This window comes from Erpetoichthys calabaricus, chromosome 4 (assembly GCF_900747795.2).
Source record: "Erpetoichthys calabaricus chromosome 4, fErpCal1.3, whole genome shotgun sequence".
Lineage (NCBI taxonomy): Eukaryota > Metazoa > Chordata > Cladistia > Polypteriformes > Polypteridae > Erpetoichthys > Erpetoichthys calabaricus.
In genome coordinates, this window is record NC_041397.2 from 180,777,263 (window position 1) to 180,795,623 (window position 18,361).

General features: G+C 38.3%; 1 protein-coding gene across 1 annotated transcript in view; it reads right to left on the minus strand.

The window, feature by feature from the left end:
• The window catches only part of si:ch211-269e2.1 (cohesin subunit SA-2), a 176,400-nt gene that overhangs the window by 67,015 nt on the left and 91,024 nt on the right, over positions 1-18,361 (minus strand). The window contains 3 exon segments of the mRNA XM_051927091.1: positions 5,000-5,092; positions 13,536-13,616; positions 17,943-18,030. Of these exon segments, the coding sequence (XP_051783051.1) occupies positions 5,000-5,092; positions 13,536-13,616; positions 17,943-18,030 (262 nt within the window).

Below are 18,361 nucleotides of genomic sequence, written 5' to 3' on the forward strand. Positions count from 1 at the left end.
TTGCTTAGTTGTTTGAATCACAGTTTGCTGTTGCCTCCTGATACCATCTTCTGTTAATGATGCTCTTTTTATTTTGCTGGTGTGATCCAATCATTGACCCTTTCTTTACCCCCCTTCAGTGACTTGAATTATCCCATAATATCCACTGCTTGGCTCAGGCTTGGATAAGGTAAATTAGGCATTACTTTTGTAGTTGGTACATCTTATATTTCCCATGGCTATTTTCAATTAGATAAAAAAAATTGATCACAAAAAATAAATGTTCTGTGATCCCAGGTGTATGCACATATATAATGTTTTGGGATAATATGCTTTCAGTATTGTATGACAAGTGTTACAGACTGGTAATGCCTCAATATTTTTTAATTTTGGAAAGGCACACGATAATTCCAATACTGTCAGTTAAAGAATTACATTGATCAGGTACAAATAATTTAGCCACATTTTAACAAACTAAAGTGGGATTTAGAAAACTTACTCTTGTTAGTTTCCTTAATCTTTTTTTATTTTGCTGTTTTTATGATATCTTTTGGAATACTTGTTAGTGTGAATGTTTTTGTTAATGTCCATTTTGAATTATTTGTTTTTCAACCATTCTGCAGTTTTTTTTCTTTTCATTTTGTCAGCATCATTTGTTATGTTCCTTGTTTTTTTGTACGTGAAACCTAAGGGGGGGACTCCCAACACTGCAGCTGTGGGAATGTCCTCAGCACATAGAGGGCCTACAATTCTTTAGCACTATTTCTGACACATTGGCAACTGTTGTTGTTTGGCTACCATCTGGTCTTTTGTAAAGTCTCTTTAGACTGAACTTATTAGCTGACCTGCGGTGGGTTGGCACCCTGCCCGGGATTGGTTCCTGCCTTGTGCCCTGTGTTGGCTGGGATTGGCTCCAGCAGACCCCCGTGACCCTGTGTTCGGATTCAGCGGGTTGGAAAATGGATGGATGGATGGATGATTAGCTGACTTTTTGCTCTGGTTAAGGATTTGATTTTAGATGTCAATTTAGATTCTTGCTTGTTTTTGGATTACGTTTCTAAATTCATATTTTGATCACTTTGAATGAGCTTGTCATTTAATTTTCAAATTTGAGTTTTGAAGAAAAAAAACTTTCTTCATTTTAAGAAATGTTTATTTATTGTTTTGGGCCAGGATTTTCCTCAGTTTCCATCTTCCTTTTAGGTAATTTATGGGGTTTGGCCTGTTTAATGTATATAGTAAACAAAGCCTGACTTTTGAGTTTCATGCAATGACTACTTAGAATTATTTAAGACCTAAAAGGAGTTAGGTTTCATTTTGATTTTGAAGAGCCATACATCATAACAACTCTTCAGACATCAACTGTTCTCACTTATATATTGCAATTGCAAAAAGAAATGTTGGCATAAAATTCCAAAACTGAATTATTTTATATTAAGTCTTGAAATATCAATTACATAATGCAATTGAAAAAAGAATTGTGGACATAATAATACAAAAATTGGACAATCTTATGTTAAGTTTTAGATATAAATGTTCATTATATATTAGCCACCAATAAATATTATTATGTATAAAAATACTTCTCACTAGTCAAAAATGCTTGTTCAACATTAAATATTGCTTAAAGTAAGATTTTTTTCCAAAATATTTTTCCTAAATAAAATGTTTAAGATGCCATAAAAACCATGACGCATGTCTGTTGCCAGTTTTGTTTTTCGAGTAAACACATCTTGCATACAGTATATACAGTCATGGCCAAAATTATTGGCACCCCTGGAATTTTCCTTGAAAATGCACCATTTCTCCCAGAAAAAGGTTGCAATTACAAATGTTTTGGTATACACATGTTTATTTCCTTTATGTGCATTGGAACAACACAAAAAAACAGAGAAAAAAAGCCAAATCTGACATCATTTCACACAAAACTCAAAAACTGGGCTGGACAAAATTATTGGCATTCTCTACTTAATATTTGGTTGCACGCCCTTTGGAAAAAATAACTGAAATCAAGCGCTTCCTATAACCATCAACAAGCTTGTTACACCTCTCAACTGGAATTTCCGACCACTCTTCTTTTGCAAACTGCTCAAGGTTTCTCAGATTTGAAGGGCGCCTTCTCCCAACAGCAATTTTGAGATCTCTCCATAAGTGTTCAATCGGATTTAGATCCGGACTCATTGCTGGCCACTTCAGAACTCTCCAGCGCTTTGTCTTCAACCATTTCTGAGTGCTTTTAGAGGTATGTTTGGGGTCATTGTCCTGCTGGAACACCCATGACCTCTGATGCAGACCCAGCTTTCTGACACTGGGCCCTACATTGCACCCCAATATCTTTTGGTAGTCTTCAGGTTTCATGATGCCTTGCACACAGTTAAGGCATCCAGTGCCAGAGGCAGCAAAACATCCCCAAAACATCTTAGAACCTCCACTGTGTTCTTTTCTTCGTAGGCCTCATTCCGTTTTCTGTAAACAGTAGAATGATGAGCTTTACCAAAAAGCTCTACCTTGGTCTCATCTGTCCACAAGACATTCACCCACAAGGATTTTGGCTTCCTCAAGTACATTTTGGCAAACTCCAGTCTGGCTTTTTTATGTTTCTGTGTCAGCAGTGGGGTCCTCCTGGCTCTCCTGCCATAGCGTTTCATTTCGTTCAGATGTTGACGGATAGTTCGAGCTGACACTGTTGCACCCTGAGTCTGCAGAACAGCTTGAATATGTTTTGAAGTTGATTGGGTTTGTTTATCCACCATTCAGACTATCCTTCGTTGCGGTCTTTTATCAATTTTTCTCTTCCGTCCACGTCCAGGGAGATTAGCTACAGTGCCATGTGTTGTGAACTTCTTGATTATGTTGCGCACAGTGGACAAAGGAACATGAAGATCTCTGGAGATGGACTTGTAGCCTTGAGATTGTTGATATTTTTCCACAATTTTTGTTCTCAAGTCCTCAGACATTTCTCTGCTCTTCTTTCTGTTCTCTATGCTTAGTGTGGCACACTCAGACATACAACAGAAAGGTTGAGTCACCTTTTCTCCATTTTAACTGGCTTCAGGTGTGATTGCTATATTGCCAGCACCTATTTCTTGCCACAGGTGAGTTCAAATGAGCATCATATGCTTGAAATAAAACGATTTACCCACAATTTTGAAAGGGTGCCAATAATTTTCTCCGGCCCATTTTTGGAGTTCTGTGTGACATGATGTCAGATTTGGCTTTTTTTCTCTGTTTTTTTGTGTTGTTCCAATGCATATAAAGGAAATAAACATGTATATACAAAAACATTTGTAATTGCAATAATTTTCTGGGAGAAATGGTGCATTTTCTGGGAAATTTCCAGGGGTGCTGATAATTTCGGCCATGACTGTACACGTTTACATGAATACTAAGGATGATTAGATATTTTGATGGGAAAAGAGACAAATACGTTTGATAAGATTTAGATTTTTTGAAGTGTAAGAACAAATAATGTTATGTAACAAACATTGCACCTATAAAGAAAGACTTGAATATATATATTGTACATATAAGTACAAATATGTGTATATGTTGCAGTGTGTGGGTGTGCGTATGTGTATATATGTTATATAGTATGTTTTTGTGTGTGTCTGTTTGCGTTGGTGTTTTACTGTCAACTGTATTGTGGAGACATGCAGGTAAGAATGTCGTTGTAGTTAGTGAAGAGCTATGTCAGCGAGCATCTGCAAAGAAAAAAGTTAAAGGTTATTTCTACACTGAAAAGAAACAAAGGTTAAAGACACAATGTTCTGGCTGTACCTGTATACCATTCATCATGTGTATAGAATTTCATTGTACTGAGTACACCAGAAAAAAAAATTACTTGAACTTGATACGCATCTATTTCCAGGATAGCCGCCCCTTTTCTTACTAAACAACAAATTACACAATGTAACATCTCAACCTTTTGAAATGCAGCGCAGCCAAAAACAAGAATGATGAAGGCAGAAGACTCCTTCTTATATTTATATGAAAAATTGTTAAGGAGTTTTGTTTCACTATCATATTAAGGATAATACAGCAAATGCATGTTTTAATATCTAAAATGCAAATGAGGCAGCAGTTATTGTTCTACTGAAGTTTCTTTTTATTACCTTGCAAGTAGTTTTCTTTCATCCAATTCTTTGCACTTTTGCACACTGACAAAGGTGTCCCTCATGTAAAACAGCTGCAAAAAATGCATGAACTAGACAAAATGTGTGTGTTACAAACTTACCTTTTTCTCTTACATCTCTGCTATATCATATTAGAGGCATGCCTCTTGTCATAATTTTACTTAGAGCAAGGTCTCTCATTTGTTCCTGCATCTAGCTCAACTATTTCATGTACCACAAAGTAATAAATGGAGGTGTCCAAAGTGTTGTGCAACTTTAGAAGACACCTGTTTTTACTGAGCTGAAACTAAAACTGCTTGATTTCACAGCTTTCCATTCCTTCTTTTATTGACACCCCACTGCTTTGGACTCTCTGGTTGCTATTGGAAAATGCTTTTAAAAAAATATTTTGGGAAAAAAAAGTCTATTTTCAAAAAATGAATTATTTCTCCTGACAATAAAATATTCTGTCACAGTAAGAAACTTATTGTACACGTCTGAAAACCAAATCAAATTCCAGATGGGATATCAGTAAAGAAAGTCGATCGCAGTGCTTTTAAAATAAGCCAAGTTATGGGATAAATGCTCATGTAATTTATCCTAGAGTCTGCACGATAATTCCGGATAATGAGAACAGATGAAACAAGCTAAAACACTTCATAGGTACAGCATTCAGGCTAACAAGTTAAACCTCTATGCCAAACAAATTACAATCTCCTGAACTCAACTCTACAGCCACAAGCAGAAAACCAAAAATGGTGGTTCAGATATCTAATCAGAGACCCTGAGTATGCTACATGGTTTTCTTACATTTCAACTGTAATATGTGTATCATTGTTTTACATTCAATGCACACATTTCTAATCTTAACAACACTAAATTATTGCTTAAAGTGTTCAAAGAGTCACCTGTTCTTTCACTTCAGTGTGGCTGTGGTTGAGGTATTGATGACAGATCCTGAAAAAGCTTCTTAATTGCATTTTCTGGGCCAAAGCTTTCTCCTAGAATAATAGAATTCTCATATTACATACTGTACATAACACATTTTTACTGTTTGTTCTAAATGAATGTTTACAAATCGTTTTAAGTAAAATTCTCAAATGATGTCTTCTGAAAGTAGGAGTTCCCCTTGGCAGCACACCTAAGTATGGATAAATAATAAGGAAGGAAAGATAAAAAGAAGGAAATATAAACGGGACAACAATAAGTACAAATAAACAGAACATACATATAAACTATGCTTCCCCTCTGAGTTTGCCTAAACAGTCCTTGAATCCCTGTCTGTCTGGTGTGGGGGCACTCCATTTCCCATCTCTTATATTTTTCACTCTAAATTCTGCCCTTCCTTCCATCCCCCCTTACTGTCCACCTCCCATCCATCCAATTCTGCAATCAAAACTTTCTGGCCATAAAGTAAAATTCTGGGCCAGAGACAGCCTTCCATTTGCTCCAGGAACACACTGTAGTAGTTCAGAGCTTCTCAGCATCCCTGAGTCTTCCACTTCAGCTGCTCCATTTGTTCCCATCTGGGAGTGTGTGCCATTTGCCTCCTTGTCCTTACTGTGTTTTCAAGATGAGGGTGATGTGCAGGTCATTTGCTTTCTGGTTCCTGGATGAGCACTACATGTTCTATCAGTCACTCATCTTAGGTATGCTGAACACTAGGAGCCCATATTCTTCCATACTGCCATCTGCAGAGCTTCACTTGCTACCAAAGTGGTTTATGGTGTTGTCTGGAGGTTTACCAGGGAAACTAGCCTTGTCCTGATTAATCTTGTTCATCCCTCTGTCACCCTTTTGTAGCAAATCACACAGCTTCTTGTCTGAGTAACTGTTTTAAGGGTTATTAAATAAAGATGAAATAACCATGTGTTACTCAGTTTGGAATATAATTATTGGAGAATCCTTGGTGTTATTTAGATCTGGTTACAGACCTGAGCATTCTGAAGAGAACAATGTACACATTTAGCTATATGCTTTAGTTAAGGTTAATCAGATCCAATCAGAAATTAACAACCCTAGCACATCATAATTATATTAGTACACAAATTGGACTGTGCAGTTCAAGGGCATAAAAAATCTGGACATTTGGAAAGCCCATGTCATCCGCATACAGGAAAGGCTGAGGGGGATAATTGCTTTAATGTTGGGAAAGAATTATCTCAGCATGTACCCCATTAGCCCAATGAAGGACGTCAATGTGTTAACCCTTACTATGCCTTCAAATCCTGACTCAATTCTGTGCCTTATGGGTCTTTTTTGACCTGATTTTGATACTACTTTCTAGATATTTGGGATGTCAAATTTTTCACTCCAAACCTTAATTGGCCACCTTATCCTGCAGTACTGATCCTAAGTTTTAGAACCCATGACATTTAGGATGCTATTATGGGTTGTTACTTAAGAGCCAAATCAAGAAAAATTTACAGGGCTTGATCCTGAACTGATGACACTTTTGGTGCTTTTAGTTATTTTACAACAAAAAATTGCATCACATTTGATCTAAAGAAGATGTAACTGTTAAGAGCGTTGGAGCTGCCTACTGTTATCTTCATTTTTGTTATCTTTTGTCATGTGAAGCACACTCAGTTCTTAAAACACTGTTTTGAAATTAAAAGGATTATATGGTGAAATTAAATAACATTAGGAGGGTTTTTTTTGCAAAAATAAGACAATTCAAAAGTATTTTATGGATAAAACATAGTCGTTCAGTATAAAATTTGTTGGGTTATTTGACAGAAGAAATTAAAATGTTTAAGAATTCACTTAAAATGTTTAAGAATCATACTGATAAGATTTCAACATTTGAAGTGATATATGGTACAAGCATTGTGTAGTCACAAAAGTGTTTCTCTGTGAATTTTGCAGGGTTGGCCGATGACCTTATTTGCCAAATTTCCCTTAAAATCTGTTTGAGGTCGGAATAGGTTACATTTTTCTCCCAGTGCCCCATGATGCTTTGCAGGGCCAGCATGACATCACAGAGCTGTAGTAGGCAGTGTTAGGTTGGACAGCCCTCTGAAGTATGTAGTGTTGATAATTTTTATCACAGGCTCAGAGTCTGCCAGTCCTTACTGAAGGCTCACACTCAGAGGTGGTCAATGTGAGCTCTTCGTCATTCACAGCCTCCCCTACCCCTCCTGTTAATGAAAAATCTTCCACCACTCAGATGCCAAAGCGCAAGAGGCCCCTCCTTCCACCCTCAAATTCCATGTCTAAATGGGCACCTGACAAAGTTGTTGGCACTGTGGCTCCTACCCTATCAGCTTGTGGACTTGACCTCCTTCCATAAGCTGATGAGTTGCAGCATCCCCAACTGACAGATCCGCAGCACCCATTAATTTGCAATTCAGTAGACGGACTGACAATCATAAAAATCAGTGGAGATTTCCAGCTCCCTACTGCAGATTTCAGGCATAGATGGATCTCTTGTCTGTCTCACACTATTGCATTCCTTGTTGTTATCTTTAACTATTATATGCATTAGGCTTTTAGGAGCCAAGACTCCCTGAATTCATGCTTCCTGCTCCTGTTGTTTGAAAAAAAGTTAGTGTTCTAATATTAAATTGTAAATTCTATCACTGTTATCTCAAATGTATCTGCGAGGGCCAAACCTCATTGAATTCACGCCTTCTGTTAATTTCACTGTCTGCAAGAATTTTTACTGTTCTGATATGTAATTCTATTAGTTGTCATATTTTGGGTCCACAATTGCACACATAAAACTAAAATAGCTGTTTAAAGAAAAGTTTTTATTCATGAAATTAGATTCTTTCAAGAAAGAAAGCTAAACTTAACTTAGCTCCGTTTGTGTCTTCCTGAAGTTAAATGAATTCAAAGCCATCCTGTAGAGCAGGGGTGCCCAATATGTCGATTGCGATCGACCGGTAGATCGTAAAGATAGTGCAGGTAGATCGCGTTGCATTCAAAAAAATTTTTTTTTAATGTTAGTCTATCATATATCCTCCCTATGGCATTTGCAACTTGATTGACATACAGGGCGGCCAGTCTGAGATCTCTTTTCTTCTAACACACTGGTCATCCCGCACGCACGATCAAACGCGCGAGTTAGTGCAAAACTCTGTCTATCTAAGTGATCTAGTTAGCCTTCCAATTTATATCGAAGGGATTTAAAAAAAAAATTGTTCGTGGGAGGGTATGGGCTGGATGTGGAATTGGAAGAGGATTTTTTTTCTCACAATGTCACAATCGAAGTGCATTTGTCTGATCTGTCAATCTATCATTGCTATTCCAAAGAAGGAAAATGTGGAAAGGCACTTTTGAACTGTTCAGAAAAACTACAAAACTGACATCCTTCTGAAAAGCGATCTGAGAAAGAGAAAGGAGAGGGAACTAAAATTGCAGTTAAATCGGACAGCCGTCATTTTTCACTCGGCTGAATTCAAAAGCAAAAGCAGACACACCGAAGCATCGTTCCAGGTGAGTAACTCGATCATTAAGCATAAAAAGTCCTTCCAAGATGGAGAGATGATAAAAGAGGGCTTCGTTGAGGCAAATGGCTAGGGAGAAATTCCTGCTGAGATTTCGAGACCCCCGGCTGGAGAAAAAAGAGTTTCTCCTTGTCATTAAACATGCAGAGACAAAGATTGAACTCTTTGGTGTGAATGCCAGGCGTCACGTTTGGAGGAAACCTGGCACCATCCCTACAGTGAAGCATGGTGGTGGCAGCATCATGCTGTGGGGATGTTTTTCAGCGGCAGGAACTGGGAGACTAGTCAGGATAAAGGGAAAGATGACTGCAGCAATGTACAGAGACATCCTGGATGAAAACCTGCTCCAGAGCGCTCTTGACCTCAGACTGGGGCGACGGTTCATCTTTCAGCAAGACAACGACCCTAAGCACACAGCCAAGATATCAAAGGAGTGGCTTCAGGACAACTCTGTGAATGTCCTTGAGTGGCCCAGCCAGAGCCCAGACTTGAATTCGATTGAACATCTCTGGAGAGATCTTAAAATGGCTGTGCACCGACGCTTCCCATCCAACCTGATGGAGCTTGAGAGGTGCTGCAAAGAGGAATGGGCGAAACTGGCCAAGGATGGGTGTGCCAAGCTTGTGGCATCATATTCAACAAGACTTTAGGCTGTAATTGCTGCCAAAGGTGCATCGACAAAGTATTGAGCAAAGGCTGTGAATACTTATGTACATGTGATTTCTCAGTTTTTTTATTTTTAATAAATTTGCAAAAAAAAAAACCTCAAGTAAACTTTTTTCACGTTGTCATTATGGGGTGTTGTGTGCAGAATTCTGAGGAAAAAAATGAATTTAATCCATTTTGGAATACGGCTGTAACATAAAAGGTGGAAAAAGTGATGCGCTGTGAATACTTTCTGGATGCACTGTATATATATATATATTATATATATATATACAGTATATATACTGTATATAGCATTTTTAATGTAGGTAGATCATTTCAACCTGGTCATTTTAAAAGTAGCTCGCAAGATGAAAAAGTGTGGGCACCCCTGCTGTAGAGTGATGTCCTCTTGCAGGGGGCAGGGCTGCACAATGCACAAGGCAAGCATCTCTGATGGATTAAGCAGATTGCTTAAAGATTTTTTCTTTAACTGAGATTTGCACATGACCACAGTTGATCTTGCATTTCTCTTCCTGTCTGTGTGAAGGTGTGTTTACTCTGTAACTAAGCTGGCTTTAGAAAGAGACAATGCAGCTTGATATGTGACACAATTTTATCTCAGGCAGGCACGATGATGCACTAGGTTAGCACTGCTGCTTCACAGCTCAGGTCACATTTCTGGCCACAATAATCGATCCAGCACAGTTGGCAGATGCTTTCTTAGCCCACAGGGACATAAACACTTATCAGGAAGGCCTGCTCCATCACATAACACCGTGGACACACTGGAAGCTGTTATAGAAAAGAGGATGATGGCAAATTTAGATAGTAACATGAAAAATCCCCTCCATCCCCTCCAGGAGGCGCTCTCTCTGAGCACTTTTAGCCACAGGCTCATTCCGCTATGGTGTGCTAAGAAGCGCCACTGGGGGTCTTTTCTGCTTACTGCTATCAGGCGATTCAATGCTTCCATCTGATGTACTTGTTAAGCTTATTTACTTAAGTTATCAATTGAATTAATTCACTGGCCGTATTAACTGTCCTGTGAGTCTGTATTCTATAGTTTTTTTTATGTCTCTGCTGCTGTATGCATTAGAACTTCCCCAAGGGATTAACAAAGTTTATCTTAATCAAATCTAATCTCATCTAGAAGACCACTGCACCATTTTTTAACCGACTAAAAAGTAGTTCCATTTTTTTCCCTACTGAATTCAATGCATTTCACCTAGTTCAGTCAAATGTTTCAGTGCTTTCACCAAACACATGGCAAGGCAAAATCAGCAAGGTTTGCTCATCACTAGTGGTGTGTATGATTTGTACAATTACTGGGAACTTTATCTGTAAATTTTAATATCACACTTTAAATGCATTGCTTCACTGCTGTATCTTTATTCTACCAAAAAAGTTGTAACAAGTTAAAAGGCTAGAGAGAATTTAAGCATTTTGCTTTTATTATTTTATTTGGTATTAATTGTCTTCAATGGACATTCATTTTAATTGACATTAAAGTTGTGCAGTTGAGCTTGATGGGTAAAGGTAACTGGCTCAGAGTAATTGAGTGTGATGTGTGTGTGTCAGTGTGTCCTGCAAAGGACTGGCACCCCATTCTCAATCGGCTTCTGCATTGTCATCAGTGGTACTGGGATCGTCATTATTCCTTATAAAACTGAGATTGGCTGAAAGGAACCAGAAAATGGATAGAGAAAATATTCAATTCAACATTCTACAGATAAACTACATTAGCATCTCTCACTTAATAACCACAGACTGTATGTAGTGCCAAGTGCGGGCTAACATTTTGCCACAGCTACACTGCTTGCTGCTTTTGATGCATTGAAGCCATTAATTTAAGTTAAACTAATGGTCACAAATAAAACTTTTTCATCTAGAATTTGAGAAATTTTCTTTTCTAATGTGCATCAGCCATGGTTTATAAGGTAGTTAATCTTTTCACTTGCACTTGTTATCTATTAGAAAATACTAGATTTTTTGACCACAATAAAATACAGGCGTGACAGCCCTGCATTCTTTTCACAACACGGTGAATACCCAATAAAAACTGTCCACTTACTTCTATACATTAAATAATTTGTAACTTTATCAGTCCTAAACTGAATCTAAAGTGTTGTCCAGCAATGCAAATCTGTGCTACCATTTTTTACACAAACCACCAGTCGCTTGATTTACAAGAGAACGTAACTTAATGACATACCTAGCTAATTTAAAATAATTTAAAAGTATAAGTCAGCTATCTGTTTATAAACATTTTCTTGCAATAAAACAAGTACCAGTAGTTTTGGGCAGTAGAAAAGAAATTGTAGGTTCAAATTCCCACCACTTTAAATAAACAGAAAGAATACAATAGGTGTGTTCCTAGAAGTTTTAAGTTTGAGAATTTGTGATTGTGCTCATTATAAAAGGTACTCTGTGTAACATGTTTCACTCTGTTTCATTGCCAAGTTGCTTCCTATTTCAGGTCGCAAACTCAACAACTGACCTTTGCATATCCAGCAAACTCCATTTGTTTGAGAGGCTAAGTCAGGCCTTTGACTGCAACTGCCCATTTTACATGTACAAAAAAGAAATTTGACTATTACTCAGATACACAGGTTGCATAGAACAACAAATAACTGCAAAACATATTTTCTCTATAAAGACATTTCTATTGTTATTATTATTGTAATCTGTGACTACAATTAATTCTGCTGGAAATGGTTATTTGTTTTCTTGCATTACCTTTTTGACCTTTGATTGAATTAGTTTTAAATTACTGCTGCAAAAGACATACTTCCAATTTCATTCTTTTTGGCCCCTTTAATCATAAATTTCCCTATTTTTTGCTGAACACATCCTTTCATTTCAAGTGAGCTTACCATTAAAGTCAAGTTCTCCTGACATTAGAATTGCAGATTGCAATATATTCATGGTCACTGACTCACATTACTGTCCTCGTTGTGAATTATTGATGAAAAAGTCACTGATGTAAAGTTTAATCCTAATGTTTCAGATGCATAAAATTATATATCCATTTTTTTTCCTTTGAATGTTCTTGAAGGCCATCAATATTTTATTTCAGGTGTGCCAAAGGTCAATGAAGAGATGAAAAATATCATTACACGAAACACTTTCCCCCAGAGGCTCAGATTTAATAAAACAAAGTACAAGAGCCACATCCTCTGGAAAATTGGACATTGTACGGTTACAGAATTCAATTTATGTATCACTTTGAGGAAATGCATTTAATTAGTTTGATTTTATTAAACCACAATGGAAAGTTTTCTCAAGTGTGCTTGCTAAGTTTAATAAAGACGTGACTTGGACGAGTCACCGATGTCAAGATATGACACTGCCCGGTCGACATTCTTCTGTATGTTCATTTTGATTAGGAAGAGAAAGGTTGATTCATTAAGCAATTATTAAAATGAAGACTTGATCTATGGTGGTAGATGAACAACTTCCCATTTAGCCATTCTGTGCTTCTAATCCTGGTATTACAGTGATTGAATGTTTTCGGACTGAACCCTCTGGGAGCCATCTCAGTGTTTTTAATGTAAAAATATCTGCCTTTTGATTTAACATACTGAAGATTTGATCATTTAATGTTTCAGAAGTAATGGCATGTCTGTGCACCACACACAGAAATGAATTGTAGCATATGCACCCTGACAAAACGTATATGGATATAATAAAGACAAACTATCCAGATTTCAAACTAATGCAATTGAAAGGAGTAACACAATTAACAATCCACAACTTATTTGGATAGTAATATGTTCATATCCATTAGACATTAAACATAATGTAAAAGTGCAGGAAGCAACTGGCAGGAAGGACAGGCAGCAATAAGCAAGACCTAGTGTCATTAATGTTGCAAATAATATATGAGCAAAAAAAAGAAGACTTAGCTTCAAAAGCTTAGTAATCACCTACAGTGTAACTCTGCATTATTGTCATGTACTTACTGTGGAAGTCAAGTAATAGTTTTAGGTAAACGCACATTTCCCGTTCATATTTCATACTCGATTGTGTAGTCACCTACAACACTACATAAGTAAAATAGCAAATACTTGGTAATAATACTCATGTAATCCATAGTTTTGCATGTAATTAGAGGCTGATCACAACTCAAATACACTGTACTGTAGTCTGCTGATATTTTTCAGGTACATGGTAATAATGCCTAGTGACACTTTAGTTACGCAGGTAATTATAAGGGAATTACAATAATTACAGTGCAAGAAGAGACCCTCAGTATTAACTGCTGCCAACAGTTTTCAAACTGCATCCATTGAAACCCTTTGCTGATTTGAAACATGGGTCACCCAAGACAAATATGATTAATTACCTTGGAGGTGATGCCTTCAAAGCACCGGTTTAACTGCCACAGAATAGCGTAGAAAGCACACTGCAGAGCTTGAACAATGACCTGCAGACATGAAACCGTTAATTTCATTTAAAGGTCACAGAATAATACACAGCAACTTTTTGTTTAGACTCAGACATTTGTCTGCACAAACATTTCAAATTTCACTGAGTTAACTTAAATAATCATTTAGTATTGCAGATAGATTTCAAGTATAGTTTAATGGCTCTAAATAAAAAAGACAGCCTTTAATACTTCTTGGCAGAGTAAACTAAAATGAACATTAAGACCAATACTTCAGTTGGAGATAAGCCAGTGACTGGACAGGTGCCCAGTCCGGGACAATAATTCAGGGTTCTAGGAAGTAACCTAAATTTTACTTAGTTTTGAGTAGTAATTTTAATTATATTTCATACAATTAATAAACAAAAATAAATGGATTTTAGCCTGTTTCATCAATAGAAATTACTTCTGATTTTAGTCAGTCATTCAAAACTTATAATTCCATGCAAAGATTCAGGCATCTACAGTGCCTTCAGTAAGTATTCAGACCCTTTCACTTTTTCACGTTATGTTGCAGCCTTATGCTAAAATAATTTAAATTCTATTTTTCTCTCATCAAGCAACACGTAGGACGCAAGAATGACAAAGCCTCAACAAGATTTTAGAAATTTTTGCAAATTAAAAGTAAAAACCTGAAATATCACATTTCCATAAGTACGGTAATTATACCCTTTCCTATGACATTTGAATTTTGGCACAGGTGCATTCTATTCTATTCATCATCACTGAGATACTTTTAAACATTATTTGGAGTCCACCTGTGATCAATTCAACTGATTATACATTACTAGGAAAGGCACACACAAGCTGACAAGGTGTACCAGAGCAAAAACATAACAATAAGGTTGAAGGAACTGCCTGCAGACCTTAAGAGAAAAAAATGTGTCAAGAAAACAGATCTGGGTAAGCCTGAAAAAACATTTCTGCCTCATGGAAGGTTCCCAAGAGCACAGTAGCACTCTGGACCCCCTACAGTATGCCTACCGGCCCAATAGGTCCACCTCAGATGCCATCGCGGCTGCACTTCTTTATTCCCTTTCCCATCTGGAGAACAAAGACTCCTACATCAGGATGCTCTTTGTTGACTACAGCTCCGCCTTTAACACAGTTATCACCCATAAACTGTCTGTACTTGGCCTGCACCCCACCCTCTGTGACTGGCTCCTAGACTTTCTGACTGGAAGGCCCCAGTCTGTCAGGATTGATAATAGGATTTCAGCCACCATTATCACAAACACAGGCACCCCACAGTGATGCATCCTTAGCCCCATCCCCTACACCCTGTTCACCCACGACTGTGTCGCCTCCCACAAAGATAACATCATCCTAAAGTTCGCAGACGACACCGCAGTGATAGGACGCTTCACTGGTGGGGATGAGGCGGCCTACAGGAGGGACGTGGACAGTCTGGCGTCATGGTGTGAGGACAACAACCTCACCTTCAACACAGACAAGACGAAGGAGATGATAGGGGACATGACAAAGGAGAGGAGACGCCACCGGCCATTGTTCATCCAAGGGCTTGAAGTGGAGAGGGTGAGCAGCATTAAATACCTGGGAGTCTACATCAGTGAGGACCTCACTTGGACACTTAACACCACACAGCTGGTCAAGAGGGCTCAACAGCGGCTGTACTTTCTGAGGAGGCTGAGGAAGTTTGGTATGTCAACTAAGATCCTCTGCAACTTTTACAGCTGCATTGTTGAGAGCATCTTGACCAGCTGCATCACCATGTGGTACGGCAACACTACTGCTATGGACCGCAAACGCCTGCAGAGAGTGGTAAAGACTGCTGAGAAGATCACTAGGACCCCACTGCCCTCTCTGCAGAGCATCTACAACTGCAGAGACCGCAGGAGAGCTGCCTTGATCCTCAGGGACCCCCCCCCCCCAGAAAAAAAACACAAACTGGTCACACTTCTACCCACAGGCAGGAGGTATAGAAGCATGAAATGCAGGACTTCCAGGCTAAAGAACTCTTTCTTTCCCAAGGCCATTAGACTCCTAAATAACTGACTGGAGTTTATAACCATAGTTCACCTCATTCTATCTACCTCACACAACTGTATTTGACTTGTCCATCACACACCTACCTGCACATTACACTTTATACTTCTATTCTGTTTTTATACTGTACTTAATGCTGCCTCTGTTACTTAATATCTTTCTGCTACTTATTATTTATGTTTATCTTTATACGTTGGTTTTGTCATTTGGTGTGGACAGCAAAGAAAGAATTTCAGTGTACAGGGAAACGTGTTTCCTTACTGTGCATATGACAATAAACTTTAAACTTGAACTTAATTCTTAAATGCAGTAAGTTTGGAACAATCATGACTTTTCCTCGAGCTGTCTGCCCAGCTAAACAGAGCAATTGGGGGAGAGAGAACCATTGTAAGTGAGATGACCAAAAACCTGATGATCACTGTGGATGAGCTCCAGAGAACCTATTTGGAGACAAGAGAAACTCCCAGAAGGACCACCCCAACACTCCACTAATGTGGACATTGAGGCAGAGTGGTCAGACAACATATGAAAGCCTGTTTGGAGTTTGAGTTCTTCAGTGGCAGGAGCTGCTTATAAAAACAAATTCATGATTATATGAAAGCCTGTTTGGAGTTTGAGTTCTTCAGTGGCAGGAGCTGCTTATAAAAACAAATTCATGATTGTGATTACAGGTTAGAGTACTGGTTTGTTTCGACCCACCCAACCCTTGTAGATTCTACTGTTTCAGTGAGCCCATTTAAGTTATGTGCTCAATTCATGTGCTTTTAGTGGGGGAAAATGAGAATGTCAGAATGACAGTATCATGCAGTTTTCTAGCTGTGATGTCGGAGTGAAAGTACTTACCCCCACAGTTCTCCTAGAATAGATTCCAGCTGCCACGACCTTGATATAGACTAGCTAGGTATAGTAAATGGACGGATGGTTTCCATAAATGAATATATAATTTATTTCTAGTAATTATAGCTGTTTGGTTAATTTCCAAATGCAGTAACTTTATGTGAGAAGCATGCAATTTCTCATCATATTTACAACATTTTTTTAACGAGATTCTGATTTTCTTACTGTTACAGTCCAGGCACCATAGGAGCAAATGAGATGGCCAGGAGCCTGCCTCACATGGCACACACATACAGAGGCACACCACTGCAACTTAGAAGCTGCTAAAGGGGCTCCTCCCTTTACTGTTCACCAGGATTTGGCAGTGTCTGTATACTCCAGCTGTACCAGGTTTGTGACTGGTGGGAAGTGTTAAACTGCAATAACCTCAGTGTAAATTACTGGACCGTTCCAAAGACAAGCTTGTTGTCATGTCATTTTCCAATCCACTTAATCCACACCAGGGTCGCAAGGGTGTTCGAGCCTATCCCAGCTAGCATAGGGCACAAGGCAGGAACAAACCCTGGGCAGAGTGCATGTTCCTCGCAGTGCAAACACATAAACACCAAACACATACACTAGAGCAAATTTAACATTGGAAATTCACTTAAAATGCATGTTTTTGCAATTGGGGGGAAACCAGAGCACCAGGAGGAAACTCACATAGACACAGGAAGAATATGCAAGGGAGGACCTGGGTCTCCTTACTGCAAGGCAGTAGCACTACCACTGTGCCACCATCCCACCCAACAAGCTTGTTATTAAATAAGTTAACTGATGACTCTAAATAGCAGAGTATCAATAAGTGTGGGAAGGTGTATGAGTTATGCCTTCAACAAAGGAGAGCTGGTTCATGCTTTCTGCTGGACGACACTGGGATTGGCCCTGGCCTCACTGTCCTTGTACTCAAATAAGGCCGTCACATTTTTAACACAATCAAAATTTCAATTTCTAAAAACCACCTACCACCAGCAGACTGTCTACACACTGTGTGTGTTCTTGGTGTGTTAGAACCAAATATCAGAGCCAGCTAGCTATCTTTCATGTTCCCCAGGGCAGACCAATAAATGTCTGTTGTCCAAAGCTCTCCATGAAAGGCATTGCATAACAGCAGAAATGAATGCTGGCAGATCATCAGTTGTAAAATTTACCACCAAAATATGGAGTGGGATTAAATAATTATGAAGGGTTTGGAACACTGGTATGGGGGATTCTTAAAGGTCTGGTACAAGCAGAGCGTTTTTTTTACTTTGGAGATATCATTCAACCCAATGACATTTTTGGATTGAGAAAGGAAAAAAATTAAACAACAGTTAAAAGTAAACAACTGCTCAAAATATTCACTTTTTAACATTTCATTTAAAACAAGCGGTAAAAAAAACTTTACTCTATGCATTCCAGAAATCTACAGAACATAGTAGTTTAAGATAATTAAAAAAGTACCTGGTAAGATGGCTCCACTTGCTGAGAACCATCACTAAGCAGCCGGAATATGCTTTTGTACAAATCCCAGTGGCACAGATCATGGGCACTAAAAAATTTAAATAAATTCAATAAAATTGTGATTCCAAGCCTAAGTGAAAGCAATATTTGATGCAGTAACTCTAAACGTCAGATTTTCAGTACAACAAAGTGACTTTGTATTTGTTAATGATTTACAGTACACCCTGCTGTACTCTTCATCAGTGCTTTCAGTGGTAATTGGTGAATTAGTTTTTGTGTTAGATAGACAATATGATGTCACAGTGGTTAGTGTTGCTAATTCCTGGGCTCAAATCCTGGCACTGTCAGGGTGGACTTCATACATTTTTACTGTATTTGGAAGTGATTTTCTCTTGGTATTCCTGTCAGCCCCTCAAACA